We start from the raw sequence: 13,550 nt of genomic DNA on the forward strand, positions 1-13,550 counted from the left end.
TCAGCTGGGACAGCTTCTACTCAGCCTCTCAAGATCCGTATCTGTTCCTGCGCTTAGGGAAGTTTCCCTACACCTCTCACACCACCCAGGGGAGGTAAGGAAAGGAGTTTTCCATGTGGTCACTGGACGTGAGTAACCGCCTCTTCTTCCTGTGACTTCCCCACCTCTGCACTGGGGCTTGGAAAACCCCACCCATGTCTTCTAATAAAAGCTCTGGGTACTGCAGGATGGGCCAGAGGACAGCTCTTCACTCCACCAGGCTCCTTGAGGGACTCCTTCCAGGGAGGCCTGAGCTGGACGTCCCGAGATGAAGGTCATCACCGCCGCTCTGGTGTGCCTGCTGCTGGCCGGGGCATGGCTACAGGATGTGGATGCCAAGAGCAGTGAGTTTGGCTGGAGTCACTTTGCTCCTCCTTGGGGAGGGCGGAGACGCCGGCAGGTGCTCTGGGGCTGGGGGCAGGCTCACCCCTTCATCTCCACTCCTCCAGAAAGAATTCTCCCTGAAGACGAGGAAGGGAGGACTTGCTCGGGGGCAGGGGGACAGCAGGAGAGCCATAAGCCTGGGGCCAACACAGACCGCTGAGCAGCTGGCTTCAGCCAAAGGAGGCCAGCCTCGTCCAGACCCTGCGGACTGATGGAGGGCAGCTGTGAGGTCATTGAGGCCAAGCTGGAGGCCTGAGGTCCAGAGGAAGGACTGACTGGGGTCTCGCCTCCACAGTGTAACAGATAACGGGCAGAGTCTGAGGTCAGGATCTGGGGCTTTAACAGTTGGCTAACCTTGGGCAAGTTACTATACCTCCCAAACTCTGGTTTCGCTATCAGTAAGATGGGTTTGATCATGCCTACCCTCTAAGGCTGATGAGAGAATACTGACCTAACAGCAGACATATGGAAGGGGCTTTGCAAACGGTCAAACTAGGAGGAAGGAGCCAGGATTGAAATGCAAGTCTTTTGAAGGTGGGGTGTGTGTAGGGGGGGTTACAAACCAGCAGAGTGGGAGTTGTGGGTCAGAGCTGAGAGGACCAGGGTGGAGGGTGAGGTTGGGATTGCGTGGAGCTGATCAGTTCCTGGAAGCTCTTGCCTGGTCATTTCATCAGTCTGAGCTCCTAAAACAGTCCCTAATCCTGCCCCAAATAGTGGACTGCTGTTGAATCAGACTCACAGGGTCTCAGGGCCCTTGAACCCAAATGTAAGGACAGAGCCATACCCTAGTGGTGGGATGTCAGAACTAGAATAGCCTTTCGAAATCAGTCTAAAGAGTCTTGCTTTTCAGCTGGGAAGTCTGGGGCCCAGGGGAGGGCTCATCTTGACCAAAGCCACACAGCTGTTTTGTGGGGAGCTGGGATCTGAACCCCAGTGTCCTGACTGCCTAAATACAGAACTGGGTGGCTGATGAGACACTAGTGCCCTTTGGATGTGATCCCAAAGCCTGAGCCTGTTCTGGAAGAGTTTTTTGTTTTTGCTTTTTTCCCCATCCTGGATGAGAGGAACTCAGTCCAGCTTGAGAAATGGATGCAAACCATTTTTGCACTTCTCTTCTAGTGCATGTGCCATCCTCCAAGTGTTGTTTCACACTGGTGGAGAGAAAGATGTCCCTGCAGAGCATCCAGTGTTACAAGAACACCAGCTCCACCTGCTCCTACAAAAACCATCTAATGTGAGTGGTTGTATCTTCTTCCATCCTTGACTCCCTTCTCCAGAGGACAGAGAGCGGCCGCCCTGGAATTAGAATAGCAGACGCTAGATGGCGATGTTCCACCGGATTAAGGTTTTTTAACCGAACTAGTGAGGAGGCCAAAACCTGGGCGCAGAGCTGAGAGTGGGCGCTAGGACGAACACCTGTGTTCCTGCAGTGACATGAGTTTCTTGGAGCTGCAAGGCGCCAAGTGTTATATCTTAATATTTTATGCCCAGAGCTTAAAAGCTCCAGGTACTACTGGGTGATGGTAAGCGTGAGGGGCTCTCAGATAGTTCCTGCTTCTGGATTTGCCAACCTATAGTCTTGAGTGACTCTGGACAGGTAAGTCTTCTGAACTTCCTTATCTGGGTAGCCCCTCTGCACTCCTGACCTGTGAAGTGGGGTAAACACGATAGCTGCGTCACAGGGTCGTTATGAAGCTCCAGGGAGGTAGCTTACACTTGCCACTCAGTGTCTATAAGGCACTTTCGTGTATATTACTATCTCATCTAACTCTCTTGGTGCACACATTTTCATTATTGTGAAAACTGAAGTTCAGGGAATTGGAGAGATTTGTCTAAGGTCTTGCAGATAATTAAAGGCAGAATTGATCTACGGTTTTGGACAATAGCCAAGTTTGGGAGGTGGGTAGATCAGAAAAGAAACACACACACACACACACACACACACACACACACACACACACATCCAAGGCAATGACTAGGGGTCCCGGATGGACACAGACACATGAAAAGATGGAGCAGGTGGGCCCTCAGAGATGTTCTGGGAGGGGAATTTTCCATGTTAGCAGATCCTCAGAATGTCGGCAGCCTTCGCTCTACCCTGATACAATGAATCCGCAAAAGGGGTCCACGAAATGAAATTTTTAAAGCCCCCCATCCCTTGCCCCTGAAGTTTGGGTGTTCCTCCCAGCGTACAAACTGTAGGTCTTACGCAACGACTTCATTTTATAGGCCCCGGGAGAAAAGCTTAGGGGCACCCAGGAGCAATGAGGGGGTGAGGGGACTTGTGTGTGGCAGCCGGGGGGTGGCTCAGGTGACTTAGCCCTTCCTTTGTTCTCTGCCTACAGATTGAAGCTGAACGGAGGCCGAGAGGCCTGTGTCTCACAGACAAAATCGTGGGTTCGGGCTTATTTAAAAAGGATAAACCCCTGCCAGTGAAAGGAAATATGAGCTGATTCCTTTCCATCCTGGACTCTGGACACCGTGTGGCTTTACCTGTCCCCTCAACGCCCAACCCTACACCAGTCCTTCTGCCCCAACTTTGCCGGGTCACGCCAGAGGGTCTGCTGGGTCCTGTTAAGATATGTTGTTGCACTTTATATAGTTAAATTCTAGAATCTTCAACTTCTGCCTCCCTGTGCCTCTTGGACCCCACAGGGATTTCAGGGTGCAAAGCTGATTGACATTGAGGGGCTGGGGTCAGGGGCCGGAGAAAAGGAAACATGTTGGACCAGGTGCCAGGAGAACTGACTTCTCATCATAGAAGCCAATAAATGACTTACATCTCTCAGCTGACTGCCTTGTCCTGGGGGATAAGCGTGGACTCTGGGTTGTGATGTAGATTCCCTGTGGGGCTGGGTCCCCATTTGGATGCAGGATGTTCCCCATCACCCCCGCCCACTCTGCGCTGCCCAGAGGGTTCAGAGGCTGATGATATCCAAAAGCTGCCCTAGCTGGATGGGGTCTTGGGCATCATGTGCCTGTAAGACGATGCTGGCCCCATTGCATAGATGAGGTGACTGAGGGCTGGAGAGGGACACCCACAGGCCTGAGGACACGCAGAAAGTCAGGATTAGATCTGGCGTTAGAGCCCAGGGCTCCCGCTGCTCGGCTGCTTACAAAACCAAACTCACGAGTGTTGCTAGAAAGGAAAGTTGCCGTTAATCAGAATGCTGGCAATCTGGGGAGATGGTGGACTCAGTGTCCCCCCAAAGCCACCTCCGAAGATTCTGCCCGGCCATGAAAGTTTTTTTTTTTTTAATTAATTAATTTATTTATTTTTGGCTCCGTTGGATCTTTGTTGCTGCTCGCGGGCTTTCTCTAGTTGTGGCGAGCGGCGGCTGCTCTTTGTTGCGGTGCACAGGCTTCTCATTGCGGTGGCTTCTCTTGTTGCGGAGCACGGGCTGCAGGGTGCACGGGCTTCAGTAGTTGTAGCATGCAGGCTCAGTAGTTGTGGCGCACAGGCTTCGTTGCTCCGCAGCACGTGGGATCTTCCCGGACCAGGGCTCGAACTCGTGTCCCCTGCAGTGGCAGGCGGATTCTTAACCACTGCACCACCAGGGAAGCCCGGCCATGAACGTTTTTAAGGGGAAACAGGGAAGTAATCTCAGTTAATCACTGAAATAGGGGGTCAGAGTCGTCACCATCCCCCACTGTGTGCAGACTTGTGGACTCCTTGTGATCTTTTTTTAGATGCTCTCTTGCTAGCAGTTTTTTCGAGAGATTACTGAAGGGGAAGTTGGGGAAGAGATCTGGCACTCCGTTAATTACTTACTCTTCATTTCTGCTTCTTTGATCTATGTAAAGAACCAACAAGTTAGGCAAAGTATTGTGTGATCAAAAGGTTTGAAAAGTGTGCTAGGGCCAGAGACGAGTAGAGCATGGGGGTGCCTGGTTTAAGTTTAGCAACAAGACAAAAGGGACCTCCTGCAGAGAGCGCTTTCCTGACCAAAGCTGCTTACAATGCCTCCCAGGGTAGAACTCTTCAGAGTCCCCAGATGCCACGTGACTGTGTGGTACAGCATGATACCCGGACCCTGTCTCAACCGGAAGGAGCCTGCAGAGTTGGTTAGCAGGGCCTTCTCCTGGGAAAGGCTCTGGGGAGGGTCCAGGCATCGGTGGGTCCACGTCTGATGAAGATGCCAACACAAGTCATCCAGGGGAGGGAGGCGGTCTCGGGAAGAACAGGGGGCCCCTCAGGGGATAGAGAGGAAGAGGAGGTCCTGTCCCTTTAAGAGGGACAATCACAAGCTCCAAGTTGTGTGACCTGAGACTCTAGGGAGACTAGCAAAGGAGGGCAGTGAATTCTGGGTCTCAGGGTTCGGTGGCTTTAGGGGAGGCGGTCTCCTGTCCTGTGTCTCAGGGCTTTTCCCTCTTGCCCCGGCATTCAGCACGCAGCGCATCTGGCTCATTCTTCTTAGGACATCTCTTCCCTCTGCCCCCATGACTGCCCTGCTTCTCTGGCTACCCCTCACCTGGACCACTGCAGTAGGCTGTTCTCCGTGCCCCCCTGCCAACCCCATCCTGCCCTCGGCCCCGATCCCAGGCTACTCCTCCTGGCACCCCACACCCTGCCCTCCCTATCACTCCAAAGACTTCAGAGCTGACTCCAAACTCCCACCTTGATATTCCGATTCCTCTATAACCGTGCCTCAACTTTCCTTTCCAAAGGTCTCTGGCTTTTCCATTCTGGATCCCTTACTCTGACTATTTGGGGATATTCCATGCAGGCCCTCTCCCCTCTTTTCCATCCCGCATCTCCTCCGGGAGAGTCTTTGCTGTGATGGTGCTACACCATCTGTCCAAGTCCCATCTTTGCTGTCAAGTCTGATGCTAATCAGGACGGGGCCACCTGATTCCTCCCCCTCCCCCACCCCCGCCAACGGGTGTGTCAAGTGCACTTACTGGCTGTATTACTCCAGGGTGGAGGACGAGGGCAGGGAGACCCACTGGAAGCTAATGCTGGGGACTGGAGCCATCATTCTAGAATATCCTGGGCTGATGAGCCAGGCCCTCCCTGACACTCAGATGGGCCCAGGTTAGCCACACAGCCAGGCCCTGGCTACATCCACATTCCTCTAGCACCCTCTGCCATCCACCTGCACCTGAGAGCACCCCCTACTGGTTGGGAGTTACCCCTGAAGAAAACACCATTACTGTATTAGAGATTTTAAACAAAATGTATTTTCTGCAAAAAGTCAGCCATCCTACAGTTGCATTCATGTTTCCATAATAACACATTTCGCAACACCTCACATTCACCAGGCGCTGTCCTCCCTAGATTGCAGTAGCCCTTCATCGCCATGGCTCTCATAGGCACGCTCATCACCCCTGGGGAGTTGGGCAGGAGAAAGACCCACTGCCCACAGCTTACAGGAGAAGGAACTGGGGCTCATGACGGGAACCAAGTGGCTCAAGGCCTTGCTTTAAAAAAAGAGATCACCAATATTCAAAATAACTCCCCAACCAGCCACAATTCAAATAATACTAAATATTACTTAAGACATAGTACATTTTGCATCAGGAAACAGAAAGCACCCTATTTGAAAATTCAGGTCAATTTAGTCCAGGATAGAGACAGGAAGCCTGGGGGAGAAGAATCATCTCTCAGCCTCTGGCTTGCTCTTAGTGTGGCCGAAAGGGTCCAAGTCTTCAGGGTGTGAGGTTTCTGACCCAGGTGTTTCATGTCATTCCAGACCCATTTCTCCTTTGGGTCGGCACCGATGTCCTTGGCCAGTTTGGTTCTGAAGCTGTGGATGAAGGTGGGCTGGCAGGGTTAGGTGAAATGTTGGAGGGTTTTATCCAAGGGATGACTCATTAGGGATGACCAGACCCACCTGCTACAGGTGAGGGGCTGCCCTGGGACAGGAAGTCAGAGGGGTGTGGAAAGGAGAGGCCCTCTGGGGGTAGTTGCTGTTCTTGCCGCGCCCTGGGAGAAGCTGGCCTGGCATCCAGCAAAGCAACCACCCGAGTGTGAGCTGGTACCCATTCAGCAAGGAGGGTGTGGGATGTTACCGGCCCGCTCTGGGCCTGTCCCTGATGTAATAGGAGGCTTTGGATTACATAGTCTGGTTGGATCTTATCCCCTGAGTAGGACATCTCAAATTAGTCTATGTCTGTCTTGTGGGGCAGAACTTAGGATGGGGGGGATGGAAGAAAGGGAAGGGGTGAGATGAGGTGGGGGGCTGGAGGGGAGCAGGGTTTTTCTAGCTACAGGACAGCTGCCTGTGGACACTGGCTACTGGTGATTCCATAGCTCTTCAGCCTCTGCAAGGGGATCTTCTTATGCTTAAATGTGAAACAGCAGTTGAACAGGTCGCGGAGTGCATCTAGAAATAAAGTCACGGAGAAAAAGCATCTGAGATGTCAGGCTTTTCTCAGCTTGAACGCAGCAGGGGAAGGAAAGCTAAGAGGTAGAAGTGTGTCTTCTCCACGCAGGTCCAGTGCTCCTGCCGGCCGCCCCGAGAGGGGGTGGGACCAGAAACATGTGGCTCAAGATTTTGAGGTTGATTCTGCATGGTGAGGACACATCTTTGCTGACTGAGGGAGGCCAGTGTGACAGGTCCTGGATATGGCCCCCCAACCTGCAGGGTTTGAGGCGATCATCTGGGGTCAAAGAAAAGGCCCTGAATTTTCAGTAGAGTTTAGGCTTTATTCTGACTCTGCGGTGTCCTGGAGGCGGGAGGGGCAGGTAGGATGCCTGCTGTCCCCAACCTGGGCTTCTGCCTTCTGTCTCCAAAATTAGATGTTAAAACTCCAAGGACCCCAGGTGCTCTGAGAGTCTCCGAAGTGGGTCACTTTGGCTTAGGCCTTCCTAGAAGATGAGAAACAGAGGGAAGGAGAGAGAGGAAGGGAAGGGGGAGAAAGATTGAATCTCTTTGGCTGAGTGAGCACCTGGGTGCTGCTGGCAGCTGCTGTGAGCAGCAGACACAGAGGCGCTGTGGACACCTTCCTGTTGGAGGGGGAAGATGTGAGCTTCAGCCTAAGAGCTGTTGGTTTCTGGGTTTATCTCAGCCTCTTGGCAGCTCTGGCTGCCCCGCCTGCCTTTGTAGAGAGGCAGAGAGGATGGGGGCCCCCAGTGGGATCATTGCCTGGCCAGGGTACAGTCAAGTCAAGATGAATCTACTAAGATTCTGAATTCTTACCGTGTATCCTGAATCTACTAAGCTGGAGGCTGGGTTGCCGAAGAGTTTTCCAGGAAGTGCAAGGCAAAAGCTGTGGCCTGTAGCAGGGTAGGCACCGTTTCCCTCCAGCCGCCCAGACCACAGAGATGGAGACAGAACACAGATGGCTGGCACGCACCCTAGTAAGTGATCCGAGGAGCTGCTTTCTCCAAATGAAAAAGAAACCATAGAAAAAAACTCCTATGCTAAGGACTTTCCCCTATTACATATTTAGTCCTGACAAGGTAAGCGCTATTATTATCATGCCCATTTACAGATGGGCACACCGAGGGGCAGAGAGATTAAATAACTTGCCCAATGTCTCATGGGGAGTGAGGGGTGACACTGGGAGAAAAATCCAGTCTGTTTACATATAATCACCAAGAGAGTTTCATGTAGCTGATGTCTTTTTCCAAGGCAAGTTTTAGGTGGAAGTCTCATACTGGAGACAAATTAAAGCCAGCTTCTGGTGACCAGGCTCCTCCCATCACATCTAAGTGCTCCCTTCTGCTACTCAGGCCCAGAGGGATACAGTTTGAAAACAACTGATTTGTCTAAGCCCCTTGTTTTCGGGAAGAATCATTGATAGGACGGGGTGGGGAACAGAGCAATGAAGTGGGCTCTTTGTTCCTGAACCTGGCTCCCTCCTGCAAGGGGTCTGAGCTAGGAGCTTGGGGTGGGGGGAGTGCCAATGAGCACGGTGGCAAGGAGGGGACAGCTTGGACTATGATAGAATACCTGGCAAGGCCCTTGGCCTGAGTGTTCCTATCCCCATGCTCATTCTTGGCTCCCAGACTTTGCTTACTTTTTGCACCTGCTTGGAATATTCTCCTGTCCACTTTCCATCCTTGCAAGTTTTTCTACTGTAGCAAAACAAGCCCAGTGATAGTAAAAGAAATGAAATAAAGAGCTATGTTTTGTGAAATAGAAAAGAATATATAGACAAAGGGCTAAAGAGTCTCAAATTTGGTTCTTTGACAAGCCTACAAAGAAGCTGAAACTCTCCTGAACTGACCATGAAAAAAGGCACCAGTAGGGAACATCACTACAGAGCCTGCAGACACCAAGAAGAAAATAAGAACCTTATGCCAGCAACTTTAATTTAGAAGAAGTGGACGGATTTCTTAAAATCTAACTTACCAGATTGCAAGAAAAAAATTTTTTTAAATCCTCAAACTATTTAAAAAATTGAATCAGTAATGGAAAACCTTCCCACAACACATCCTCCAGTCTCCAGAAGCTTTAACAGCTCTTCCTCCAAGCATTCCAAGAACAAATAATTCTGATCTTACACAATCGCTTCCAGGGAATATCAAAAGTGTTCACTCTTCGACTCATTTTATAAGTCTTTGACATAAAAACTTCTCAGGAACCACAAAAGAAAAGATTTCAAGCTTGTCCCTGCAGACACACATGCCATTCTTTTGTGGATCACATCAATGAGATTGCAGGTCTTCTGGCTTTGGGTTGGGTTTGGACATGCGGGAACCCTGCAGGGTGTTGGAAAGAGGGAGTAGTTAGGGTGAAGTACTGATTTCTCTGTTGCCTCCTTATACCTCTGCCTGGATGCAGCCCTCAACCAATGGTTTTCACTTCCTTTCCAGGTGGCCCTCTCTATGACTCTCTCCGTCCAGTTTTGGGGAACCACACTCTGTCCTTGCTCCTTTGGGTCCAAGGGTGGTCACCATGCTGTCACTAGCCTCAGAGTACCAAAGCAGCCCTATGGTTTCTCCACACCCAGCCCACATCTTGGTAAATAGCATTTTAATTCAACCCTCCTCAAATCATTCCAATTTCAGTGTCATCTATTTCTTCCTCACTGACATAGGTTTAGGTACCCGAAGTGGCTTCTGGTAATAGACCTTCCAAATGGGATTCTGGAGTTGGGTTGCTCATATATTTTAGGAGCATAATAATGGCAGCTGCTGGCATCATGATTACTTAAATTGTCACCAGTAGTAGGATGGCAGACTGTGTTGTATCAAGCCCTCCAGGTGATTCTTAATGGGCACTAAAATTTGAGAACCGCGGGATTCCAGCATATCCCGTGGCCATCTCTGATCTGTAGTGAATAGCCACCAGAGAGCTCTTAAGCTCCTCTCACGGCCCCATCAAAGCATGCCTTGGTAAAGGAAGTGTCCTCTGGCCTTGCCCGGGAGTGCAGTTAGGGATGGCTAGGCAGCTTGCACATAATAGATCCTTTTCAATAGACCCACTTCCCTGAGCCTTTAGACACCTTCCTAATGTCCCAGGGGAGTTCTGGCATTTCAACTTCATCAACTGCAGGCCTGTTTTAAAGCCTAGATTCCAATCAGCCAATCAGCCAATCTAGCTAAATATTCATCATCCCCAAGTACTTGTGCTAGTGCATTGAATCCTGAATTCTGGATAAGCACATTCATGCCAATGAATTTAACCAACTGAGTCTTGTATGTTATTATCCTCTTACAATCCACTCCTACACATGCACCCCAAACTCTTCTCCAAATTGAGTGAGTGGGGGGACATTCAAACACTTCCAGCTGAAGGGACTCCTGTCTGTCCTTCCCTCTGCTTCAGGACCTATTATCTTGTAAGAAAATATGTTTAGGAGCCTGGGGTCTGGAGTCAACCAGACATGGATTTAAGTACTGTATTTGTCATTTACTGATTATATGATTTGGAGCAAATTGCTTACCTCTCTGAGCCTCTAAGAGGAACTGATTGCTAATTATTACCTCATTGTGATGTTCTGAGAACCTAATAAGATAATGAGTGCATGCAAAGTGCTCAGGCCTGTGCCGATAATTTCAATTTTGAAAAATTTTTATGTTCATTGAAGTATAGTTAATTTACAATGTTGTGTTAGTTTCTGGTACATATCAAAGTGATTCAGTTTTATATATATATATATATATATATATATGTGTGTGTGTGTGTGTGTGTATTTTTCATATTCTTTCCCGTTACAGTTTATTACAGGATATTGAATATAATTCCTTGTGCTGCACAGTAGGACCTTGTTTATTTATTTTACATATAGTAGTTTGTATCTGCTAATCCCAAACTCCTAATTTATCCTTCCCCCACACCCTTTCCCCTTTGGTAACAACGTTTGTTTTCTATGTCTGAGTCTGTTTCTGTTCTGTAAATAAGTTCATTTGTATCATATTTTAGATTCTACATATAAGTGATATCATATGGTATTTGTCTTTCTCTTTCTGACTTACTTCACTTAGTATAATCTCTAGGTCCATCCATGTTGCTGCAAATGGCATTATTTCATTGTTTTTTATGGCTGAGTAAAAAATATATATATATATTTATTTATATATAAAGGAGGAAGAGAGCAACCAAATCAATAAACAAATCTACCAATGATAATAAACTCTAAATACTAAACTAACTTAAACATAAAACCAGAAACAAATTAGATGCAGAAAGCAAACCCCAAGTCTACAGTTGCTCCCAAAGTCCACCTCCTCAATTTGGGATGATTCGTTGTCTATTCATGTATTCCACAGATGCAGGGTACATCAAGTTGATTGTGGAGATTTAATCCGCTGCTTCTGAGGCTGCTGGGAGAGATTTCCCTTTCTCTTCTTTGCTCGCACAGCTCCAGGGGCTCAGCTTTGGATTTGGCCCCGCCTCCGCGTGTAGGTCGCCGGAGGGCGTCTGTTCTTCGCTGAGACAGGACGGGGTTAAAGGAGCAGCTGATTCGGGGGCTCTGGCTCACTCAGGCCGCGGGGGAGGGAGGGGCACGGAGTGCGGGGCGAGCCTGCGGCGGCAGAGGCCGGCGTGACGTTGCACCAGCCTGAGGCGTGCCGTGCGTTCTCCCGGGGAAGTTGTCCCTGGATCCCGGGACCCTGGCAGTGGCGGGCTGCACAGGCTCCCCGGAAGGGGGTGTGGAGAGTGACCTGTGCTCGTACACAGGCTTCTTGGTGGCGGCAGCAGCAGCCTTAGCGTCTCATGCCCGTCTCTAGGGTCCGCGCTTTTAGCCGCGGCTCGTGCCCGTCTCTGGAGCTCGTTTAGGCGGTGCTCTGAATCCCCTCTCCTCGCGCTCTCCAAGACAATGATCTCTTGCCTCTTCGGCATCTCCAGACTTTTCCCCGGACTCCCTCCCGGCTAGCCGTGGCGCACTAGTCCCTTCAGGCAGTGTTCACGCCGCCAACCCCAGTCCTCTCCCGGCGCTCTGACTGAAGCCCGGGCCTCAGCTCGCAGCCCAGCCCGCCCCGGCGGGTGCGCAGACAAGCCTCTCGGGCTGGTGAGTGCCGGTCGGCACCGATCCTCTGTGCGGGAATCTCCCCGCTTTGCCCTCCGCACCTCTGTTGCTGCGCTCTCCTCCGTGGCCCCGAGGCTCCCCCGCTCCGCCGCCCGCAGTCTCCGCCCGCGAAGGGGCTTCCTAGTGTGTGGAAACTTTTCCTCCTTCACAGCTCCCTCCCACTCGTGCAGGTCCCGTCCCTATTCTTTGTCTCTGTTTTTTCTTTTTTCTTTTGCCCTACCCAGGTACGTGGGGAGTTTCTTGCCTTTTGGGAGGTCTGAGGTCTCCTGCCAGCTTTCAGTGGGTATTCTGTAGGAGGTGTTCCACGTGTAGATGTATTTCTGATGAATCTGTGGGGAGGAAGGTGATCTCCACGTCTTACCCTTCCGCCATCTTGAAGGTCATATATATATACACACACACACACACACACACCACATCTTCTTTATCTCTTCATCTATTGATGGACACTTATGTTGCTTCCGTATCTTAGCTATTGTAAATAGTGCTGCTATGAGCATTGAGGTACATGTACCTTTAAGAATTGGAGTTTCTTTCCAGATATGTGCCCAGGAGTGGGATTGCTGGATCATATGGCAACTGTATTTGTAGTTTTTTAAGGAACCTCCATACTGTTCTCCATAGTGGCTGTATCAGTTTACATTCCCACCAACAGTGTAGGAGGGTTCCCTTTTCTCCACACCCTCTCCAGCATTTGTTATTTGTAGACTTTTAAACTATAGCTGTTCTCACCAGTGTGAGGTGATACCTCACTGTGGTTTTGATTTGCATTTCTCTGATAATTAGCGCTGTTGAGCATCTTTTCATGTGCCTATTGGCCATCTGGATATCCTATTTGGAGAAATGTCTATTTAGGTCTTCCACCCATCTTTTTTTTTTTTTTTTTTTTTTTTTTGCGGTCTATCCCTTGATCTGTATTCTGAGGTTGCACTATTTTACAAGAATGTTTATTTCAGGGCTTCCCTGGTGGTGCAGTGGTTGAGAGTCCACCTGCCGATGCAGGCGACACGGGTTCGTGCCCCGGTCCGGGAGGATCCCACATGCCGCGGAGCGCCTGGGCCCGTGAGCCATGGCCGTTGAGCCTGCACATCCGGAGCCTGTGCTCCGCAACGGGAGAGGCCACAACAGTGAGAGGCCTGCGTACCGCAAAAAAAAATAAGGGGGCAGAAAAAAGGTGCTAGGAAAGGACTTAGAGGGCATTTAGCCGTTTCAATTGGGCTTTAAAGATTGATTAGCATTTTCCATCAGGTAAAGAAGGGGAGGAATGAAGGCCCTCAGGCAGCAAAGCTCAGAAGGTGTTGGCACACGGGAAGCCCTCTGCTGTGTGACTTAGGAGAGGGTACAAGAGGAGAAGGAGGAAGAGAAAATATTTTGGATTCAGATAGGAGGGTCTTGAGTGCCATGCTAGGGAGCATGGCTATGCTGGGGAGATGGGGAACCATCCCAGAGGGTCTCTGAGCACAGGGGTACCATGATGAGATCTATCTAGACTCTCCTAGAGACGGCAGCCATCAGGGTATTAGCTAATGACTTTTTTTTCTCCTCCTCCCATTGGGAACGCCTAGTCTTCAAGAACATATTTATTTTCCTTCTACCCTGGGGTTTGTAATCAAACACGAATTTAATCTGCCTAAACACACATACCACAGAAGCAAAGTTTCTGTTTTATCCAAAGAAGACTGTAATCAGGCATTCACACTCCTTCA

At 50.0% G+C, this 13,550-nt stretch overlaps 1 protein-coding gene across 1 annotated transcript; it reads left to right on the forward strand.

The window, feature by feature from the left end:
• Nucleotides 1-307: 307 nt before the first annotated feature.
• LOC309838592 (C-C motif chemokine 1-like) lies at nt 308-2,962 on the forward strand (the record flags this gene model as incomplete). The annotated part of the gene is made up of 3 exons (XM_082679774.1): nt 308-383; nt 1,543-1,657; nt 2,769-2,962. The coding sequence occupies 3 exons, from the start codon at nt 308-310 to the stop codon at nt 2,857-2,859; spliced, it is 282 nt and encodes a 93-aa protein (XP_082535900.1). The 3' UTR covers nt 2,860-2,962.
• Nucleotides 2,963-13,550: the final 10,588 nt, after the last annotated feature.

This window comes from Grampus griseus, assembly GCF_964374135.1.
Source record: "Grampus griseus genome assembly, chromosome: 20".
NCBI classification, from domain to species: domain Eukaryota; kingdom Metazoa; phylum Chordata; class Mammalia; order Artiodactyla; family Delphinidae; genus Grampus; species Grampus griseus.